Raw genomic sequence first — 24,227 nt, 5'->3', positions numbered from 1 at the left:
GCAAATATGCAACTAATAACTAGTGTTTATTCAATTACTGCTTTTTTTAAACAAGCAGAGTATTTTAGTATCAGTTTGTAAACATCTCTTTACCCAAACTGCATGTCCCATTGGACACCATCTACATTCAAATCAGTTGAAAATAAGCACATGCAATAAATAATGAAATAAGCCATTCAAAAAGTCCCAGGGGAAAAAAGAAAAGGAAAAAAAAAAAAGCCCTTAGACAAGCAATGAGAACGAGTGGTGAAGAATGAAGTATGGAAAAAATACGAGGAATTGTTCAGGCATTTTGCAATGTTTTACTTGAAAAACAAAATTAGAAAATTGTCAACTAAAGAAAGACATGCACAAAAAAAAACCCATATCTACCCCACTCATCTTGTATAAACTCAGTTGTAAAGTGGCAAATGGAAGATTTTAAACACGGCAATCTGCCAAAAGGAAAAGAGGAAATCCCAGCTGTTATTGAATAGGCTGACTCATCTTTCTTGGTAAAAAGCAGAGCAGAAGCTCTTTGATGCCCCTTCAGACTTTCCCTTTTTCTTTGGGTAGTATGGTGAAGACAACCTGGCTAAGGCACGATGAATTAGGAACAGTGGGAGGACTGGGGATTTCTAGGACTTACGACCTTAACACTTTTCAGGTGCTTGCATAAGGACAGAAAGGATGGGGGAAAGGAATGCCCTAGTTAACAATCACCCTTCCTTCCCAGGTGTTTCCAGCCTCCAGATATCCTGCAGAGGGGGGAAGGCTAGCAGCTCCCTCGTATCACTCCCCTCTGCTAGGAGAGAGGTGCTTGTAGTTAGGGCTGTTGGTTGCTCTTCTACAAAGGTTTAAACAGATAATAATTTGCTGTTCAGATACAGTAGCTACTAACTTTGAAAAACCATGCAAATGCTAGATCCTAGTTAGGGGTCCTTTTCTCCAGATCACTCCCTGCCTAGAAGGGACAGGTGGCTCAGGCACAAGACTGGGTTAGTGCATTTTCTGTTGAAACATCATGAACATCATACTCAAGATGTTTTTCAAGTTTCTCAGTTTTTCTGTCCTAGCTGATACTGTTTGAGGAACCATTCAACTTTCTTATCAGGATAAGCTAAAGATGAAGGATTTCTGGGGCATGATGCAATCCCTTACACAAAGGCAAATCAGCTGAGTAGCGACTTGTTTTACAGCTTTCTTTTAGATAACCTTTTCCAGTGCTCTGTCCTCTTTTCTTTAGTGCATACCCCCAGCAGTGAGCACACCCTGCACCAGCTGCCCTTGGGAGCTCCCATTCTCCCAGCTGCCCCACTGGGGAGCTGCAGATGTTGAGCTGTCCCATGTCTCAACATGCAGCATCACAGCAGAGGAATCCAGATTCTTCTTTCCAATCTACCTTGTTTTGGAAAACTATGGAGCATTATTAGACTCCATAAAACTTGACCTTTAAAAGTCAGGGGTGCAATTAACCAATCTGGCCAGCTCTGCATCAGCAGCTCATACTAACCAAGTAGATGCAGGCACCAGACAGCTCACTTCTGACTAATGTCAGAAGGAACAGGAGGTGGACCAAGACACTTTAATTAAACTGCAGCAGGTCTGCTCAGCAGGCTGTTATGATTGAGTGCAAAGCAGAGATACCATGCAAAGCATGGTAAAACACAGGGCCTCATCTGATTATTGGGCTTAGCCGTTTCTGCGTTGATTTGCTGGCAGTAGCCAGTCACCCAGCTGGCAAAAGTAGAGGAAGATATCCAGAGATATGGGATCCGCTGCTGCCATCACTGCTCCAGAGTTCCCCATATGAAATCACTTTGTCAAAACTGGTAGGTAAAAGCATGGCTAGAACAGAGAATAATTTTAGATTTTTAAATTGGATTATAGAAGAAACTCTACTGTGTCAGCTAGAAGGAGACCTTGGAGAAATTAGTCCTGGAAGAGTAAAGCCAGCTACTCTGCATGTCCCTAACACAGTTCAGATCTTAGCATAAGTGTCCAGTTTTTCTTATTTTTAGCTGACTGTGCAAGAGAGCAGCCAAACATTTCATTTCTGCTAAGCAAGCTGGGTGCAAGAGCTTGGATATTGCTTTGTTTGGACCTAAGTACCTAATAGAAAATCATTTGGAGTTTCATAATGATTCCACTGACCCTTGGAATTGACTACTATTTGAGTACTGTTGTTAGAATTACTCACCTAAAAAAGGTACTTTGACTTGCAGAGAAATACTGGGACTGCCAACAGTTTTATACTTGCTCCTGATTTACATCCATGGTTTTTCACCTTGACTTTGCTGTCCTATATGCTGTAGTACTTTTCACTAGGTTCCGTATTAATGCAGAAAATTTCTAATTACGTCCAAGTAGAAACTATAAGATTAATTGTATGTATTGCTGAAATAACCTGTACAGCAAATTCTAAACTGGCAGAGATGCATTAATACTTAGAAAGCTTGTAGGGATTGTAACTCTTCTTGGAATAAATGAAAATGACAGAACGTGTAAGTTAAAAACAGAGACTGAGGACCAAATTTTTTTACACGTCTCTAAAGATGCAGATAAATGCCACGAATGGTGCTTCTGGAAAATCAAATTCAGATGCAAATCACTATTATTTCAAGAGCTTAAGTAAACTTACAATGGTAAGTAAAGAGCTTAAGTAAACTTACAATATGGTAAATTTGAACTTCTGCAAAGACTGATGTTGATCTGGGCCTTTGAAAAAAAAAAAATAGTCTCATCTCACTGAAGTGACTGGGAAATCTTCAAAGGCAATTGAAAATTTCCCAATCTTTTGTTGGGGTCATCCAAACTTTTGACAACCAGAGACCAAATGTTATTATAGGAAATTGCTCAGATTGGTCTTTTGGAGACAAATTAACTTTATGATCTTATATAATAGTGGAAAAAACATTTTGCAAGGACTTAGTGGAAAAGACCCATGGGCCATCAGCCGTGCAGCCATGCACCAACCCTATGAAGGGATCAGTTACTCATTAACCCTAGTCTGGATATGTGGTTTTCTGATGTTCTCATCAGCTGCGTAAAACCAGACTGAGTTTTCTTGTTCTACAGGACAAGTAACGCGAGGATTTCTTTTCTGTAAAAGTCTTTAGATTAAATGTTTGAAAAAGGGAAAGTGATTTAATTGTTTGATTGGCAAGTGTTTGTAAAAAGAATGTAAGCACATTGCTACATAATTTGCATGAAATTGCCCGTAATGGCAAGCAATACCATCGTAGCACTTGCTAATCCATCAGTTGATAGATTTATGATCTGCTCGGATTCAAAATAGGTATCTTATGTCATTATTTTTTATTTTGCAAACTAAAGAGACAAGATCCATGAAAATGTATCATGTTGACAATGGTAATCCTAAGAATTAGCTCAGTATTATGACTGTTTGCATCTTTGGAATTATTTTTCAGAACTAGTTCAAAACATAGCTGCCTGAGAAGTTGTCACATTTTTCTCTGACAATGTTTTTACTGGAAAAAAAAATATTTTTACTTCTGAAAAGGGCAGGAAAAGAAAAACGGAGTGATCAAGCAGAAGGGTAGAGAAACCTACCTTGAAATTTCAAGTTTCCTTCTGGAGCATAGGAGTTGGGGATCAGATGGGCAATAGCCTAAAATGGCAACGTTTTCGTTAAAAAGTTCTAGTGAAATCTCTTCTGATAAGGGCAGTGTGTGATAGTTGTAATGATATGAGTTTTTCTATACATACTTCTTGTACTTGATAGATAAAAATTGAACTGTCTAGGCCCTCCCTCAGACATATGATCACACTGAATCAGTGTTTTTACCATGACCCCTTTGGGACACAACCATGCCGTACCCCTTTAAATTAATTAATTAGTTGCCTGTTGTGGTTTATAGCACATCCATCTGCCATCTATTAGGCACTCTCCTGACAGCTAATGGGAAGATAGCTCAAGTTCGATGGAGCAAGAACACAAAAAAGCAACAGCTGACCCTAATCTAAGCCAGCAGTTATTGTCCGTATTTCATGAGCTGTATGTTTATAGACATCCATGGGATGTTCTTTTCCTCTTCTATTAGGCTGCATGCTTATTTTAGTAATATTATGGAATAGTTCCTTTGGAAGTGACTTTTCAGGGCCAACCAAAAGTTTACACATGTTACTGAGGGCACTGTTCAAATGTCTCTTGAGCACTGATAGGCATGGGACATCAGCCACCTCTCTAGAAAGCCTGCACCACTGTTTGACCAACCTCACGGTACGTAAATTTCTCTTAATGTCCACTTTAAACCTCCCCTGGCACAGCTTTTTGCCATTCCTACACATCCTGCTATTGAATCTCAAGGAGAAGAGACCAGAGATCCTCTGCACTTCCCTGCTCAGGGAGTTGCTGCTAACATATTTGGCATTCGTTGCCTAACCTCTCTGGCAATAGCTGGTGCAGGGCTGCGGTTCTTCTCCATGGGTCCATCTAGACAGCTGTGCTAGACCCAAAGCCAAGGAGGTGAGCAAATAAATACCAGGGAAAAAAGGTAGCCAGCTAGTTTTGGAGGAATTCCCTGTCTGATCAAGATGGAATTTGACCTAACAATTATTTTCACAATGATTCTTGAAATCAATTTAGTTTTACCAGCTTTCACCAGAGAAGGACCAGGAGTAAGCCTATCCACATAAAAGCTGTTGAAGAATTTTAGTTGTATTTCATTCCACACATGAGATGATTTTCCCATGCAGACAAGCTTTTCAGAGCACTGAATAGGAAAACAAGCACTCCAATCTTAAGATCAGTATCTAGTGAAATGTTTGCATTAACTCCCACACAGAAGATACTAGAGAGATCAGAAGATCTCTTTAAGAGACCGCTCTACAATGCAGGAATTTAGCCTGTCTCCTTTTTTCCATTGCATGTGCTGTGGTTTCTCCTTCTTGCAGGGTGAGGCTGCTGCTGGTATCAATTTGAGAACATTACTTATCACACCTAAACAGCTCCCTGGGGGCACAGGCTCCAGCCTACAAAGAGCGAGGCAAAGCTGCCGCTGACTTCAGTGGGTTGCGCCTCAGGCTCCATTCAAAGAAGGAAGAATTCTGTTCAAAAGTCATTGCAGAAGTATATAGTTACATTGAGCAACGGCAGAGTGCTTCCCAGCTGTTGAACAATTTAACAGCCCAGTCAAAAGCAGCCTCCTTATTCTGATCCTCTAGGAATAAATTCTGTGGCATGTGAGTTTTCTGCCCTTTCATTATCAGCTTCTTTCCAAGAATGTTTTTCTCTTTTCCAGCCAACGCTTTCTGCAAAAGTAGCTTATCTAACTGTAAGTTACAATGATTACCACCACTTCTCTGCTTTCCTAAACACAGTCACAGCCTTCTTATCTCCTGTATCAATGCGTGACATGCCTTTAAAAGTTGTTCTTTGCCTTATTAAAATGAGCGCGTAACTTCTTCTAACCAGACTGTGCTCATTTGTTTAGAGCAGCAAATTATTTACCTCTTCTTGCTGCTTATGGTGCTTTTTTTGGACTAAATTATGAAAAATGTGAGGGACTGAGAGAATGAGGAGGAACAATAACATTCCTCCTCCAGCTATGAGGTTGGTAGCAGCATGGAGAGCAGCAGTTGCTACCCTGAGTGTACCTCCTCTGGGACAACAGGTAGAGCAGATAGAGGAGATAGGCCCACCTGGAGCAGAAGCTGTTGTGGAGTAGGAACAGGATCACTGTGGATGTTGTTGCCCCTGGAAGGCTCCATGTCACTAGGGTGTGATCACTTAGCCCCAGGTGGATTGGTAGGAGGTGACATAGCCCTCCCAGGTACTCCACCATCTAACAGTGAGCCCACGGAGCGCACCTCGGAGCTGAAAGACCGTATCTTTTCTTCTGTGTGAAAACATAACAATAAAGAGGGGATTCAACTACTTAAAAAATAACCCTTGGTCCCACAAAGAAAGTGAGTAGGAAGTTCAGCTCTGGCTGAGTCTTTGGAGTTGCAGAGTTCATCTGCTCCATTCAGCAGACTCGTTGGTCAGACTGCAAGTCTCAACTTTAGCTCCTGGGGAGGATAGTGAGCCCCTTACTACAAGACATTGAGGTCCAGAGAAGGGCAGTGAAGCTGTGAGGGTTCTGGAGCACAGGTCTTATGGAAATTGGCTGAGGAAACTGGGATAGTTCAATCCGGAGGAGTCTCGTGGGAGACCTTATCACTCTCCATAATTGCCTGAAAGCAGCTTGTGCATAGCTGTGGTTTGGTCTCTTCTCCCACGTGACTGTGATAGGACGAGAGGGGCTGAAATTGTGTCAGGAGAGGTTCAGGTTGAGTATTAGGAAAAATTTCTTCTCGGAAAGAGTGGTGAGGCATTGGAACAGCCTTCCCAGGGATGTGGTTTAGTGGTCGTGGTGGTGGGTTGATAGTTGGACTTGATAATCTTAGTGGTCTTTTCCAACTTTAATGATTCTATGATTCAATGATATGTCAAGGAGAATGAGGAAAATAGAAAATGCTAACTAAATGTGCACCCTTGTAGTAGGGAACAAAGGGTCATAGAATATTTTTGCTGTCTGTAAACGGCTAATGGAAAATGCATCTTCTAGCAAAGAAACAAAATAAAATGAATACTTTCCTTGAAGTTCCATCCCTGCGAGCGTTGTTTCAGCATCCAGATAAAAAACAATATTCATATTTCCTAAGCCCTTTTGGTTTGTCAGTGTTGGCCAATCTATTTATTCCCACAGCAACCCTATTCCATCCAGGTTCCCAGTGAAATTGAGGAATGTGCAGAAAAACTAAAGACCAAATGTCTCTGAAGCTGCTCAGGTGCTAAAAGCAGATGATGTATTAAAAGGAATTTTAAGAAATGCCCTAGCACAAGTGAAATCACCAGGTATAGGGTACGTCTTCTCCAGCAGTACAGCCAGTCCAAGCATGTCCCTCCTTTCCATCAAGATCATTTTCTGCTCCTAGTTTGGCCACATTGGCTCAGAAGTCACTCAGAAGTTTTTTCCAGGATCACTGGGGCTAAGACAAAAATTTCTTGGGGAAAGAGCACCTTTTTAATGAGGGTGATTGAACTGATTACACATGGTGCTCATCCCCACAGGGATTGGGTGGGTGCACTCGTGTAGCTATGGATTGGAGAATGACAAGAGGTTCATTGGGGATGGGTACAGAAGACAACAGCATGCAATGGCATCCATTAGAGACCACTACCATCTAACCACTATTGGACTGCTGGTGGCCTCTCTGCCCTGCTGGGCACATTAACAGCTTTGAATACGTAATCACCCATTAATCCATTTTAAACCAGAGAAAAACATGGTGGAGCAAGGAATGTAAACCTCGTCTCAGACCAGCTCCAGAGATTCTGTATCAGCCTTTGTTACATGCAATTGGAGGTATTCTTGCTTGTCAAATTGTAGATTCCCAGGGCTGTGTTTCCTCACAATTTGTATGATGTCATCACCAAGAGCTAAGAAAATGCAGATTGCTGCAGTCAGGTTACAGCACTCTATAGGGCAGTAATGGGGAAAATAAACTTAAATTGCTTTATTCAACCGCTGGCAGAGAAAGTGGAATCATTTATATTCGCTCTGCTCACTCTGAAATGACAATGGGGTGAAACTGAGAAAGTGTTCTTAAGAAAAGCATTGAAAGAAAAACTCAGCAATGAACAGATTATCAGATTAGCCTGAGAAAATAATAGAAGTCAATACCACAAACTTCCTTAGTCCTGAAGGGTCTCTGAGCATCTGACACTTCAATCCACTGGATGACACATACCTTCCGACCCTCAGGACTGAGGATAAGATGCTAGCAGGAAAAGATGACATAACACTCTTGCAAAACTGCTATGGGATCTTTAACTTCCCTTAGAACAAACAGGAACTTGGTGTTTTCAGCCTCATCTAAAAGGAATGAAGAAAATCCTATTGCTAAGGTCACTTTAAACTGGGTAAACCACTGGATGAGATAATGACTGGAAGAACCCTGAGTATACAACTTCTTATCTTTGCATCTGTGTAATTTCTACAGATAAAAAATGTGCAAAAGAATCTCAAACAAATAGAACCACAGCTTTTGGGGGAACTAGCTCATTGTTTGTAGTGAGTTAAATGTAGCAGAACTTCCTCTTAATATATAATTTTAACTAAGCTTAGCTAATTATCTAGCTGAGACCAGAAGACTCTCTGAATCTGTGGCACTCTGGAGGGGCAGGGCCAGGTCTGCTGGCAGCTGTGATGACCACCATAAACTAAGTTATGTTAAACCTCCAAGGCTGAGGCTTGAGATAAGTCAGAGCTTTCACAACATCTGTTATCTGCTACTGTGTTTTTTATTTTGTTTGAAGTCATATGATGTTTATTAGCTGAATGCCCTCAAGTATTGAAAATGAAAGCAGAAATTTACCATTTAAATTTGGGAGTTTAAAGTTTAATCTGAGCAGCTTTCATGATCACGTGTCCAAATTCCAAGCAGAAGGTTAATAATAGCCCCTACATTATTGTAGCACCAAATGAGCACTTATAAAATTGCAGTTGCAGACAGAGATAGGAGATTAGAGTCATTCATCAAAGCAATGGATTAGTTTAACTTCATTAATGCTGTTGTCAGTACTGGGAACCAAGCACACCACGCTGTAGCATATTGGCTGGACCACTTAGTAGTGTTTATTGTCACCCAGCCTAACATGCTGTAGCTCTGATGGGGACTTGTTACTTTGGAGTCAGACATCAAACTTCCTGCTGACGGTGGTTGTATGAGATGAGCAGTATGTGAGATCACTCAGATTACCCTTAAAGTTTCAGACTGAAACAGGCTTTGGTTGCCAGTGATTTATGAAAAATTGCTGTCCACCCACACCTGCTCTTCCAGCCTTCTCCACAAAAGAAAAGAGGTGATGTTGCCTGTGATGCTATTAGATACCACTTGGTGCCTATCAGTCTCATCTCTCTTGGGATTCTTTATCTACAGCATGTTAGAAAAGCTTTAGTCTGAGTTTTCCTCCTCAGCTCATCACTTCTCCACTTTGGAACGTTCTTCTTTGTACTGTGACAAAGAAACATATGGTCCATAGTATTTAAATTATGTTTTATTTTGACTGTTAAACACAGCCTATCACTTACTGGTTTTGTTCTCTGGTATTGTGAACCCTACTGTGGAAATAATAGCTTTTCTCTTAGAGATTCTCTGCTTCTGCTGCTGTGCCTCTTAGTCTCCCACGTGTAACGGAGAAGTTGTTTACCGTAAAAAATGCTGGCACAAACAGAACTGCAAGATTCCAGGTGGCAAGCAAGTAATAGGAGCAGATGTCTTAACAATGCAGAGAAAAGAACGGGGGGAAAAAAAAGGTGAACATAAAATGTGAGAGCAGCCATTAAGACATTTGCCACTGCTTTCAGTGAGATGCCTGAGGCATTTTGAATATGATACACTATGATGACAGTAACTGGTTACAGAAGCCTGAAAACCACCATAGTTTATTGTCGCTCTCTGATATGTCTGCTCTCACATGCCTCTCCTTTCTTTCTTCTGTGAACTTCCCCATGTGTCTGGTTCAGGTATTTGGCAGTGAGCTCAACAGAAAGAAAGCTGTAAATTCTGTATCTTCTGCCTTTAAAACACCAGGTAGCTAGGGAGCTGCAATGCAAAGCCAACTACTTGCATGGTTTGAAAACACTGGGTTCACAGAAAAATAATACTGTGACATGTTAAGAAGATGTAACATTTATCAATGCTTATATCATTTTCCTTATTAAAAAATAAAAAAATAAAAAATTGAAAGTACATGAGTCAGTTTTCAGTGCATTTGGTTGCCTTAAATGTGCATTCCCGTGTGACACAGGCACCTTACAGGCATGTATCTGTTGATTGCTGATCCTACTGACCAGTCCTGACAAACCAGTAGTATTCCTGTGTTTGCCTAAGCTCTTTTGTCAGACAAAGCTGAAAATTGCACAGGACAGATGATCTTTGAAGGTATGAGTTGCAGTCACATCTGATAAACCATGCATGCAGTTAGTGTGTGACTAGAGAATTAATACGGTCAGACTCAAGAGAAGGATGACCGATATTCTGCTCATACAGTGGCCAGTAGGAGACAGAAGGAGACAGTGACATCTAACAAAAGTGACATAGAGAGCTCTGTGTCCCTTTACATCGCCGTGTTTCTGGATCAAAGGAGAAAAGGTGCAATTTGTGTCATTTCTAGATACTGCTTGTCCTGATATGTACAGACAGAGAAACAGCATGCTACTTCTACGAAGGTACTTTATGCTATCCTGAAGGTTACAGACAGGTCATTCTGAAAGTGATGCCTCTTCTTTATTTTCATAAAAACTATGTATGTAATAATATAATATAGTCCAACAGATCCCTTCAGTGTATTACAAAATACTGCAGGAAGTCAAAGAACAAATGGAGCTAGTGAGCTTTGAGCTTTATTTAATCTGGCTTTTAATTGCAGGTTTTTCAGGAATAATAAAAAAAAAGGTGAGGTGTTCAGGCATTCCCTTTGAAAGTGAAATCTAAAATACTCTCTTCCTTCACAAATAAAAAATGGCCTTTCTACTCACAGTGCAGTTTCCATTAAAAATTCATTCATACAAAAACGTTTTGACAATAACCAGAAGTCCATTCTGCCACCTAGAGTATTAAAAAATTCCCTGTTATTTCTTTCCTTTTTTCTTTTTTTTTTTTTTTTTTTCTGTTGTAGAGATGACAGACGAAACATGACCAGAGAACAGAGTGAGATGTTTTCTGAAGTCAGCACTGGGAGAAATTTAAGGGGAAAAAAATAGAAACCCCTGCAAATCTTGCTGTCTTGCTACTCTAGTACAGAAAAACCTCATCCTATTCTTTGTCCAGTGTCTTTCAAAAGGGCACACAAATTCAAAGCTTACCCATGTCAATTACCTAGGAAAGTCACAGCTATTTGTGTGATTTCACTTGTAGAACTTGCTTTACAGTCCGATCACAAATACGTTCCGTCTTGTACACATAAACATCTGGAGGTGTTATCATTAACTGTGTTTTGGAAAGCCATATGTGTTAGTAATAGCACACCAGAAAGTTTAGTCTTCATGAAGCGGCGACATAACAAGCTATACAATAAAGTCAGTAGAGGAGAAATGGTGGAGGTATGGATATTGCACACCATGTTTCTAAAATGATCAAAACCATTAGAGAGGCCAGTCTCACAGTTTGTGTTTTATATGAAGGGAGTCCTGTAAAATAAACAACCCTATATTGGAACAGTTTGTTATGGAATGGGATAACAAGATAAATTAAGCTTCCTGCTTATGTGCCACATGCGGTAACGGTTGAAAATAGTCCCAGTATAAAAGACAGTGGGCAATACTTTAGTATAAAAACGTCCCAGATAAGAGGTGATGGGATGAATGACCATCACACTGCGTCTTTTGCAAGATTGTGGTAGGCTATTTCAGAAGAATATATGGAATTCTTTCTATCATGAAATTACCACACCAGGAGCAAGGCAAAAACCACTTCCTGATGTTAATATTTGGACATGGTTAATAATGAACATTTTGATGAACAACTCCTGCGTTTTTCATATTCAGTACTGAATAATGAAGGCTTTCAGTTTGCAAATATGTCAGTGCTGAGATTGCTTTCTGCTCAGTGTCTCAGCAATGGCAAACTTTGCCTCTCATGTGAAGACTTAGTCCTTCTCCATCCATGAAAGGAGATACCAACTGCCCTACAACAACAGATTTAGGGGGTGTTCAAAGTGTCAGACTACAAGAACAGGATTGGGCAGGGCTAGAAATGCACAAGAGCTGGAGAACCCTTAAGAGCCCATGTCTGAGTGTGTGGAGCCAGTAGACATCTGGAAGTTGGTACAGCCCACGTGGTCTGACCGAGAGAGATGAAGCAAGGGAAGTGGAGAACTGTAAGCAGTTGTCCTGGAGATAAGTGTGGTCACGGGTAGAGCAATTACTCTTGTACAATCCAGGAAATCGACCACTCGCTTTTCTGTTTGGTAAGCACTTGTGAGCATTGGTTTCATTACATTTCAATGACTTCTACATTCATTCTCAGTGAAAACTAAAAACAAAAGCAAAACTAAACTACTGTGCACACTCTGATAAAAGCACAGCTTTCTTTTTCCTTGTTTCATTCCTGCAATTAAGACATGCTTGTAAAATCTGATATGGTGCTTCCTTCAAGTCCTCTATCCAGACAGTGGAGAGAAGATTATGAAATAAACAGTACTTACAGACTGATAGTTTCAGATGAGCTCCTTGAAACAAGTTACTTTTCTCCAGATGCTTCCCACTCATAGGTTCCTAAAAGCAGGTACTTTCCACAACAGTGAAATGCAGATGCATTTGAGAGAAATTTAAATTGCTACTGATAAAATAAGCGCCACCCAAGACTTTACAGTATAAACTGAAACGGGACAGAGATTTTAAAATGAAACATCAACTACTTTGTTATTTGGTCAGATCCAAAGGATAAATATCCTTGGAATGACAGCTAAAAGACATAGCTGATTATGGATTGCGAGTAGGAAAATGGCACTGTCCTTCCAAACAACTTGCCAAAATTGGCAATTTTTTTGATTGCTTGTTATTGAATTAGCATTTAAAACAGGGATTGTTCAGATTAGGTCCGCAGCACTGAAGCCTGTACCATTTTGACTGAGGAAATCCCTTAGATAGCACCAAGCAAAATAACCTCTTGAAATGAAAGAGTAACATATTTTTTTCACACATGTTCAATCCTAGTTTGTCTTTATTGTTACAAATAATATAAGCTTTTGTTCTGTACTTAACCTTAGTCAGTGGACCTCATTACACTGTCACACAAAAAAATATAGAAGAACACACAGTGATTTTTTTGAAGAGTTCATTGCTTAAGACGTGGATTAAAATACCCATAAAATGTGCAGAGTATGAGACAGCAAGGTAGTCAGCAAGTGACCAACAGACAGTTGGACTAGATTATCTTTGGCCTTTTCCAATTGTTGTGATTCTATGATTTTTATACTTGATACAGTTTTTCCTTCCATGTCCCCTATTGATCTAATTTTGCTCCATTAAATGTTCTTTCTAGTTTAATGCAAGCACATTAGGTCTCAGTGTTAGCAGTGATCACAGTGAGAGTAGGGAATGCAGAGAAATCCTGTTGATGTCCAGCTCACCATTTACCTGGCCTTGCTAAATTAATTGAGACATTGTCAAAACTAAGTCAAATCCAAGCCCGCGAGCACAGAGCCAGAAGCCACGACTGCATGTCTACACTCAAGGTGCAGCCAGGATCAGAAGGCAGTGCCACACCACAAGTTCACATTTTTCCCCCTCACTGGAAGGCCTGCACATTCAGAAGCAAATTAGAAGTCTCATGGTAGAGGTTTTAACACAAACCATTACCTCCCAAAGCTGGTCACAGAACTCCCACGCCAGTGTGCTGCATTGCTGCTCTCAAAGCCCACTGAAACTCAGAATCATGAGAATCATGAGGGGCCTCCAGGAGAGAGTCCGTATCCCATTTGCCCCCCCCCAAAATACACATTTTTTAAAAATGAAATAATTGCCATGTGAAAGTGCCTTTTGATCATTGTAACAACTAGTTTCAGCCACTCCGCTTTCTCCAGCCAAGTATGATTTACTGATGACACGTCATCACAACACCAGGAATGGACTTGTTGATATGTTAAATAATGGGACTTCTTTCAGATAATTTTTATAGCTCAAAATTCTCATGGCATAAAAGAATCATCATACAGTTATTTAACTGTAGAGAGCTGTTACTTTTCTTAGAATAACTTTGAACTCTGTCTCTTTTGGGAAGAAGGAAGCATTTTTCAAATAAAATCCAACTTCCATCCTTCCTGCCCCAAAAGCTCAGTCTGTATTAGCTGGAACAGTAACAGAATCATGAAGATATGTATTCAGGCAGACTGTAAATTTTACCGGAGCCATTTATGTTACTAAATCCAAACAAAGATCTAAACCAAAACTCAATGGTGTATATACATTTAAATGTTCCAAAAAGATATGGACTGAGATTTTTAAAGTTGGGAAAGGACCTTAGCCACACAAGTCCCAAAGAAACTGATTAATTGTGTAGTTGACAATCTCAGTTTATAAACCAAGTTAACTCCTGCTATAATTTCACTGTCTTCATTGGAGTTACAGTGCAAATGTGTTTGACAGATAGTCATGTTTCTTCTCCAAGAATAACTTCTAAGGCAGAAGGTTTAAACATGACTGAATGAAAGTCAAGTTCTACCCTAATTTAAACCCTGTACAAAACAGCTGACTTGGAAATGAGGTTGTAAAGAAAGGCAAAAAGAGACATGAGCCATTACATCAATTTCCTTAGGTAATGGTCATGTCTCCAAAACACAGCGAGAATCCAAATTGCAGTTTGTTGGAGATTCTTTCCTTCACAGCCTGAAAATTCATGCATTTCACAAGCAGTGAGTGCTGGGGGAGGGTGTGGGCTCCTCTCAGCAGAGAACAATGAAATTCACTTCTGTTCAGTACTGCATCAATTCGAATCTTGTCTGCTTCAAAATGCATTTCGTCTTTTCCTACAACAAACACTAGGAATGTTGATTATAATATGAACACCAGAATTAGTCACCTAGTTTAGTGGGAAAATAATGTTTCATACATTTTCAATCTCTGCATTATTTAAAATAAAAATCCAGTAAGCAGATTATTATTACTTTAAAGTGTTGGGCTATTTTTGGCTTACTTTTAGCAAACATCAGAGCAAACATGGCTAACAGGTCAAGTGCTTCTTGCTCACCTTAGCAAAGGTCTGTGCAACTCCAACTTCTTATTTGTAGCATTGCTAAGGATATGAGGAAGATTTATTGCTTTGCCTGAAATGTCCTTTTTGCCAGCAGCAAAAATCTGAGCACCACAACACTGAATGTAGTCAATTTCTAATGTCTTTGTTTCTGATTCTTCTGCTGGCAGAAGTTATTCTACTAAAATAAAAGTGATGTAATCTGGCAGTAACTGAGCTCAGCAATAAACAAAATGGCTCCACAGTAATATTCATGGACTGGAGAGATCGTTTCTAGGGCAGGCAACATGAGCCAGCAACTGGTCTAGGCCGAGCACTTTCTCTCTCCCAGCTCTCCTCTCATTGACTCCCTTCTGTCAAACCAGATAAAGTCAGACACTGCTGTAATACCCAACTGTACATCAGAGACCCATTTGCTGAGCACCCCTAACGAGATGAAGGTTGAGATGCTTTCCATCCAAAACATCTTGTGATAATTTAGAAACAGGATAGATACTGGATCAAGAGTATCTCATGTTCCCATCTGTAAAACGCAGCTGCTAAACTTCAGTCTAGTAGTGTGGAAGCCAGTGCTGTTTCATTTAGTGTACACACCTGTAACCCTGTTCTCTTAGGGTAACCTCAGCAGTCATGGTCCACTTCTATCTTCTGTTTTTCACCTGGCCTCATCTCCTTCATTTTGGCTATATCTGAAATAAGCCCTCCTCCCCTAGAGCTGCACATCTATGGTCTTTCTCAGACATGAGAGCTTAACAGATTTTCTTCCAGTCTCCTTCATCTCTTTGACCCTCTTTCTCCAGCAGTTTCCATCTACAAATACAAGGTGGCTGTGCTTTACCTGCTTCTTTGTCACCACACACAGCATGCCCAAGCAATTCAGCTGCAGTCCCAGCAAGCAGAATGCAAGCAGAGTTGCTGGACACTTGTGAGCCAGCATCCCAAAAGCCCTCTTCAGTCATAAGGTAGAAAAGTTCAATGTGCTGCCATAAAAGCCAGCCCATGGGGTTTTCTTCTCTTTGCCAGCATTTTATAGCATCTATGTATCTGTGGGTGGTGCTCATTAAGAACAATGACAAAGTGATAAGCTGAGAAGCGAGAAAAAACATGATTATACTCATGTGAATTCTGTGAATTCTTATTCTGTCACTAAAACAAATTATAGTTTTCCACCTTTAGAGTCCATTTGAGAACCCACTCTGCTGCTATGATACAATGCGCATCAAACCACCTTCTCCGAAAGGGTTGAGGAACACCTTGGAATTCTCAGCATCTGAAAAACAGTATGCAGCAGGCATGAGGCAGGATAGAGCAAATGCTGTTTCTTTTGAGTGCTCAAGCATACAGGCTTTTCACTTTAGTGGGCCGCAAAGCTCCTGGAAGCATTTTTAAAATCTGTTCTTGAAAAGTAACATGGTAAGGAGCTTCAAAAAGCATGTCAGGAGAATTTCTACCCTGCATTACTTCCCCAGTCAAAATAGAACATGCCGTCTATTTTAACAGCAATTAAAGAACCAATTACTAGCAATTAGAGAAGAGTCATGACCAAAATTTTAAAACGTCAAGATGTTTGAACTTCACCAGCTGAGGTAAAACATGGGGGAAATTGTGCATTATGGATGGAAAATGAGCTACACAGAGATATTCTTGTTCCATGATGACATCCATGTTAGTGGTATGACTTGAAAAGTACTTTTAGTACTGCCACATTCACTCAGAGGGCCAAGGAGAGCATTGCTGCAAAGGCTTAAAAAAATTCCTAAGGTATAAAAGAATCATAAAATAACAGCAATTTAAAATTGCATCTTGTCTAGTGATCTCATTTCCTTAGGATCACATTCTTATTACTTTCCAAGTGTGAAGCATACTTAAGTCTTCCTGAAAACTAAGGTTCTGACTCTGTTAAATAAAATAGGTTCGAAGTGACCAAAGCTGAATTAATGAAGTTTTTTCTATAGTGTTGGGCCTGGAGCATCTCCCATCAGAGGAAAGGCTGAGTAAGCTGGGTCTGTTCAGCCTGGGGAAAAGGAAGATTGAGGGAAGATCTCATTAATGTTTATAAATATCCAGAGAGTGGTGGGAGGCAAATGGATGAGGCCAGGCTTTTTTTATACAGTGATGTATAGCAGTATGACAAGTAATGGCCTAAAACTTGAACGTAGGAAGTTCCATTCTAACATGTGGATAAACATATTTATGGTGAAGTTGACTGAGCAATGAAGCAGGCTGCCCAAAGAGGTTGTGTAGTTTCTTTCTATGGAGATCTTCAAGACTCATCTGGACGCCTACCTCTGTCACCTATTGTAGGGTAATGCTTTAGCAGGGGTTTGGACTTGATCTCTTGAGGTCTCTCCCAACCCTTCAATTCTGTGATTCTGTAATTCTGTGATTCTGCTTCTGGGCACAGAAGTCTGGAGTGTGAGAGATTCCTATTGCTTTGATTTTGAAAAAAGCCAGAATTCAGCTTAGATGTCACCTTTTGCTGTCTGTCTGCAGCTGAAGGAGAAATAGAACAAAGCTGTAGGGCTGACAAGAAAACCTTCTCCTATAGCTGAAATCACTAAAATCACAGTTAATGCAGGGATATTTCTTTCTCCAATCTGAAAGCACAGAGAGAATTTTGAATATTTGACAGCAGTGAATGCTTTGCTTATGGAATCACAGAATTACAGCACTAGAACTACAAGGCAGTGCTTAGCTTTAAGATTGATAGCTAGAACATAATCAAAATCTTGGCAAAGCATTTGTAGGATGTCTTTAAGTGGATGGAGAGAAAAAAAAAAATCGATATAAGAATATAAGTAGCAAGATCTTAGCCCATAAACTGAAATTGAAAACTAATTATCCCATGCTCCAAAATCCAAAACATTATTTCTATTTCTGCAAATTCATTAATTGCACTTGTTGGTCAAGAATGTAAATATAGCTGATCACTGCCAGTGGTAAGTAGGGAAAATACTGAAGGCAAGTTATTGCAAGGAAAGCATGTCAAGCTGCAGAGGAAGCAATTTAGCCAATTATGTTTACTTTTTGAAGTTTCACATCTGAAGGGAAAGTTTATCAGAAATTATGAGGGCTGCTCTGAAAGTAATGCCTCCAATTTTATGGTGTTGGCTTATGATGTTAGAGGCAGATGCTGATGATATGGCAGTAGAGATTGAACCCTGTGGACAATATTTCATTACATTTTGTTGCTGTGTGCCGAATGGCAGTGAGGAAGGCAGTCTGACAGAATGTCATCTGACATGGAAGTGAGGATGAAGCAAGGGTGTAGAATTTAATTCCTCCATGCAGAGAAAATGGCACCCATTGACATTCACTGATACTTGCTGAATGTTTATGAGGACCAAACAGCAGATGTGAGCACAGTGAGGAGGTGGGTGGTGCATTTCAGCAATGGTGGTGTGAAGGACAAGGCATGTTTTGGACAGTTGTGGAGATTTTTACAACTGTGGCATGCAGGCTTTTGTTCATCACTGGCAAAAGGCATATCTAATGGAAGAGACTGTGATGACAAATGGTGTTTTGTAGCTGAAAATTTGCTCTATCAAGTAGCATTATTGTGCTCCTTATATCTGTTGTAGTTTCAATAAAAATAAATACAAGGCATTAGTTTTGGAGCAACCTACATAAATGATGATGAACACCTCTGGCTTTGAAGCTGAAAAGCATTCTGGTTCCAAAACTGCCAGCTCTTATCCCGTAAAGCAGCAAAAGAAATGTGGTTCCCTCCACCAAAGGTCATCTGCTCATCCAACTCAAAGCATTCTAAATAAGGTTCTGATTTGTCTTTTTAACAGTAAAGCTATTGTGTGAAGAAAACAACATGAAAGAAAGTTAAAGGCCATTGAAAGCCTCTTGGCATTCTTTTCCCAGCATTGTTACACGGGTAAATCATTAATGTTATAACTTGTTTTTTTCCTGTTTTGTTCCCCTCCTCTGAATGTTAGAAGTGGGCGACAGATAGTGAAAAGGTCTCAACTGTCCCCATTAACAAAGCTGAATTCCACCCCCTGTTTAGAAGAGCCACTACACAAGCATTCACACAGAAAAAAATTGTTGATAGAATTTCATTAACTGGGCAAGCTGATGGTTTGTATGTCTTTTCATTCCTCCAGCTCTCGTTGTGCGCTTCCTGACCAAACGATTTATCTGGGAGTATGACCCGACTCTAGGTAGGTTACATGTTCTTCCATCTACACAGTATGTTGTATACACTAGCATGTCTGAAGTAATGGATAATCATGGAGTCAAAATTTTGAGCCTCGGTTAAGATCATTTGCTGTAGAAAGGTCCTCCATGGTCACTTAAAGCTGGAACAAATATTACCTAAGATGGCAGAACAGAAATCTAATAATGCACTCAAATAAAAGCAGAATTAAAAACAAGGCACAGCTCTGCCCACACAGAGGTCAGTGGGAATTCTGCCACTGAAGGCGATTATTGTTTCACTCTGAAAACTAAAGCATTGAGCATGGGATCTGTTTTTGGCTTTGGGATAACACAGCCAGCAATTGCTGGAGAATGGGAGGCTGGGATATGCATCTCAGAAATTCAAGGGAAAAACAAGCATAGGTATTTACACTCTGCCTACTACATATGTAGTTCTCACCTGTCAAGCACAATTGCATTTCACTTCTATATGTGATGGCCAGATAAAGGACACCAGTCATAAGAGCATCAAAATGTCCCCTCCACAATTCCTGCTCAGCTGAGTTCGGTCTGGCACTGTTGAGAAGCTAACACAGCTAATTCAAAAAGATCTCAAATAGTTTTCTGAATTAGAAGCCTCTTGAAAATATAGGCCAACATTAGATTTGTTACTATTTCTGAAGTTAGTGAATGTTTGAACACTCAGTGCCAAAGAAAATCCAGGCCAAGAATTCTGAGATGAGGTGTGAAGTAACGAGCCAGGCAATTTCCTTTTCTTCTAGAGTCAGTTGCCATCTCCTTTACCTTCCTTTGGAGACTTGAATAAACACTGTCCAGTTAAAAGCTATTTCTTTCTTAGGGATCTTCCTTTAAGAGGTCCCACTAAAGAAATAAAGAACAATGTAAGCTTGTAACAAATAAGATGAAAATTTAATACACTTTAACACAAAACCCAGCAACCCTTTCTACAAAGGAAAGTTTCCAGTATCACACTGCACATTTTTGACTGTTAAGAAGAAGGATGATGAAGGACTGACAGATAATAGAATTCTCATCGTTGAGAAAATATTTCTCAGAACAAACTGAACACAAATACATTCTTTCATCTTCTAATATAATTCACTGATGAATGTATTGGTGTATGTCACCTGTCCTGCATAATAGGATGTTCAGTATAATGTTCATTAGATTTCACACTTCTATTATTAATACTTCACTGTCAGAATTTGACGATAGAATACACTGATATAAAAAACTTTATATACAAGTTCATTAATGTCTTGTAGGGACACTCCATACTACAATATCCCAGCTCTTTCTGAGACTTCCAGTTTAAGCACACAATCTAAGAAGTTAGCATGCTGCAAGATTTATTATTTTTTGTCCCATTATGGAGGCTGTGTGTCCTTTTTTGTGTATGAGCCTTGATGTTTGTTTCTGTTTTTACAAATTAATACAACTGCAATCCAGCCATGCCCCTCAGGATTGTCTTCCATTAGAAACATCAAAGCTCTAATGCAGACAGTACTCCTGTCTCAATAAAATAAAAATTAAATCTCTTTTGACTGACTGAATTCTACATTCTCATCCAGTTTAGAGGTTGACAGCTTAGACTATATATTACAGCTATTGTGAAGCTAAGTGCTTTAGCCTGCTCAGAGCAAAAGGCTTCAGAAATGCATAAACCAATAAACTATTGTCAGGGAGCTGTTTCTTAATCATAGAAATCTCTGACAGAAGATGTGCATTAGAAACTTTTTTGAAGTACTGTTTTTCAAACCACGTATTACAGTAGGATTCCGAGCAGGTTCTGAAGCGTTAGAAAACACATCTCAGGAAATTCTAATCATTACTCAGGCCTTCAGAGATCAATCAAAAGGATTGTACTTTCAAAAGCTGTGAGAAACAGTGCTTTGAAGAATGCATTCCTGGCTTTATCATGGTCATCGTGGGGCGACTTAGTGTCCAGTTACCTGTAAATACTGCTGAACTGAACTTACTGAGAAGTTTTATCAGATTTGTTTCTTCTTAGTAATAATAGACTGGCAATTGGGTGGAAAGAATGACATCTATATAGTCAGTTTAAACAGATGCAAACCATCCAGCTACTAAGCAGCAGGAGGTTTTGCCAAAAAAATCACTGGGTCTGTGACAAAAGTGTCATTTTTTATGGTTTATTTCTTATGTCAAATTCTCAATCCCCCATTAGAACAGATAATTCCTATTTTTAGGAAAGCTTTCACCAAGATATACTAGGCCTGATGGAAATTCAGCAGTGTCCTAAGCTAAGTGTCAAGGTTAAATGAATAATCTCTTGTGCTCTTAATTCAAGGGTGGCACATTTTAACCAGAAAGAAAAAAAACAACATACATTATAGATATTTTTTTACTACTCTAACCTGCCAGAAGAAAATGAAGGACAGTATTTTTAGCACTGTCTGGACATGCTGCTGTATCTCCAGGAGCCAAATTAAAAACCACAAAATAACATTTTCTGGCAAGAGCAACACCACTGAATCTTGCAAGTCTTGGCACATGGAGCTGTCAAGGAAGTCAGGACTTTGCAGTTCTGCCCCTTCTGTTCGTGGTACTGGATCTGTGGAGGCACTGATATGACAGCTGCATCTTCACCAAAAGTACATACCACTGTGCTTTTTATTTTATCCTTCCCAGCCAAGGGGTAAGAATTGCAGCGAAGGTCATTTTGTGGGGAGCATTAACTGTCAGCCTTGACTTCTCTGTCATTTCTGCTTAACGTGAAAGTCACTGTCACCATCACGGAATGTTTTTTTGTTTGCTTTTTTTTTAAATGTATTTGATTGTTTTTTGAAAAGGTGCCTAGTCACTCAAACTGTGTGGTTACTTGGCATTATCAAGGTGAATGAGTTTCCTCCTTCAATATTTCTTTGTCATAAATTATGCTAGTATCCTTTGCATGCAACAGAATATGAAGGTCCCAAGAAAGAGCCCTGTGAAGAAATAGGCTGGAACTGCACATTTTTAAAAACACACGTGCAGTTGTTTTCTAAAATATTTAGTATATGAATTCAGCATTAAACTTTGTCATTTTTAGTTAGTTAAATATGTGCTGAGAAAGGGGATTGGGCCACCACATGAATTTCATCTAAAATTCACTCAGTGTCTTTATTTAGAGTGCAACTCACCAGCTAACAAGCAGATTCACTGTGGTGTTCAAAAGCCTGAAAACCACCTTGGCCTCATTAGAGCACCATTTAGCCTGCAGCCTAAGAGCACTTCACAAACATAGGCAACATCTCTGCGATGGATTGAGTACAGGACTGGAAATCTGCGCTATATTTCAGTTTGGCTCTATTGACAGATTCATAAAAAGGAAATATGAAAACAAGCATTGCTATGTGCCATTTCAGCAGGGCTTGCCAGGCAACGGGTGGCAGCAGACTGACAGTTGGCCTGCCAACATGGCGGCTCAGCTGCTAGAAGCAACCCACATGCAGCAAGCTGCCACCCTCACAGTTCTCCTAGGGTTCAACCATTGCTGCCACTTGCCACAAAAACAGATGTGCATAAATGCATAGCATGTGCCAGATGGCCTCTTCTCATGGATAGACATATTCTATGGGGAAATGTATCAAGGTGGAGGTATGAAGGCCTTCATATTGCTTGCTACCTTCTGTGGGTAATATCTTGGGCTGAATTCAGGACTCCTATGGATCTCAGTCATCCTGGACTTCATGTCCGTTGTAAAGCATGTTGTGAATAGCTGTTCTTCTCAGCACCAGTAATTAGGAGTAAGAGTACAGATCTCAACAGTTTCCTCCATGAACTATTGGCATTGCCCAGAATTAGTGTGCCTCCTAGGGGCAATCCCAAGCACAAATACAGTCTGGATTTGTGATATGCTCTCAATAGTTTGAGAGCAGCCCAGAGGAGAAAGATTTGAGAGTGTTGGTTGATGAGAGATTCAACATGAGCCGACAGTGTGCTCTTGCAGCCCAAAAGGCCAACTGTATCCTGGGTTGAATCAAGAGAAATGTGACCATCAGGTCAAGGGAGGTGATTGTGCCCCTCTACTCTGCTCTTGTGAGACTCCACCTGGAGCACTGTGTCCAGTTCTGGGACCTCCAATACAAGGACATCAAGTTGTTGGAGTGGGTCCAGAGGAGGGCCATGATGATGATCAGAGAGCTGGAGCATCTCCTCTACAGGGATAGACTGAGAGAGCAGAGGCTCTTCAACCTGAAGAAGAGTAGGCTCAAAGAGGACCTTATATTGGCATTCCAATTCCTGAAGGGGGCCTACAGGAATGTAGCAACAGGACAAGGGGAAATGGTTTTAAATTGGAAGAGGGTAGAGTTAGACTAGACATTAAGAAGAAGTTCTTTACTGTGAGGGTGATAAGAGCAGTCACCCAGAGATATTGTGGATGCCCCCTCCCTAGAAACATTCAAGGCCAGGCTGGATGGAGCTTTGAACAAGCTGTTGTGGTGGGAGGTGTCCCTGCTTATAGCAAGGGGGTTGGAACTGGATGATCTTAACAGTCCCTTCTAACCCAAACCATTCTATGATTCTGTGATTCACCTGCCCTCAAAGATGGAGAGATACTGTAGTTTGTGATATTTAATTGGTTCAGCATCCCCAGTTTTAAAATCAGAAGGGAAACAAACCAATTCATTTTTTCCTGGAGGCCAGAAAAGGAGGAAGAATCTCAAAGAGTCATCACGGACAACACTCATGCTTGAAAAGTACTTAATGAGCAGCAGCAAATGACCTGCCTGTATCAGCTATGACAGGCAGGGAAAATCTGCTTGTTCAAATGATGAAAAAATAAAATTCATCAGTTATGCCTAAATGAGTGCTTTTAAAATCCAGTTTTGCAGTATTTCACTGAAAACCCATGTGCTTCTCTAACATATCGGGACAATTCACTCAGCTAGAAGCAGAACTTGGGATAATCAAGTCTAAGAAGAAATTATTAGAAAAAGAAAGAGGAAGAGGATATTATGAACTCAGCTGTATCATTTATTCTACAATAGAACGTATGTACAGATAAGAGAATGAGGTGTTACGAGGAGCAAAGACATGCAGCATCCATTTTTGCCATATAAGGGGGGAAACCACACAAATAAAACCCCAAGGAAGTGCAGGAGACATATTCCTCAGTTCTTTCCTTGATTCTGTCACTAATTCGTTTCCTGTAGTCTCTCTGCTTCTACTTCTCACCTGTAAAATCCTTCATCTCATAGAAGGATTGTAAATTTTTAACTCTTCAAGTACTGGTTCCTTAAAGACTCTCATGTTAAAGGCGCACAAAAATACCAAGTATTTCTGCAAAGACTGAATTTTAAGCTGAAAAA

General features: G+C 40.1%; 1 protein-coding gene across 3 annotated transcripts in view; it reads left to right on the top strand.

Annotated features, from left to right (window-relative positions):
- RERG (RAS like estrogen regulated growth inhibitor) overlaps nt 1-24,227 on the top strand; it is a 106,910-nt gene that overhangs the window by 65,540 nt on the left and 17,143 nt on the right. For all 3 annotated transcript variants that reach the window (XM_042838061.1, XM_042838062.1, XM_042838059.1), the window contains exon 3: nt 18,858-18,914. In XM_042838061.1, coding sequence (XP_042693995.1) covers nt 18,858-18,914 — 57 coding nt within the window. The remainder of the gene's footprint in view (nt 1-18,857; nt 18,915-24,227) is intronic.

This window comes from Centrocercus urophasianus, unplaced genomic scaffold (genome assembly GCF_019232065.1).
Source record: "Centrocercus urophasianus isolate 14NV4802_14NV808 unplaced genomic scaffold, USGS_Curo_1.0 seq_73, whole genome shotgun sequence".
In the NCBI taxonomy this organism is placed as follows: domain Eukaryota; kingdom Metazoa; phylum Chordata; class Aves; order Galliformes; family Phasianidae; genus Centrocercus; species Centrocercus urophasianus.
The sequence above is the reverse complement of the archived record's forward strand: the minus strand, read 5'-3'. Positions and strand labels throughout refer to the sequence as shown.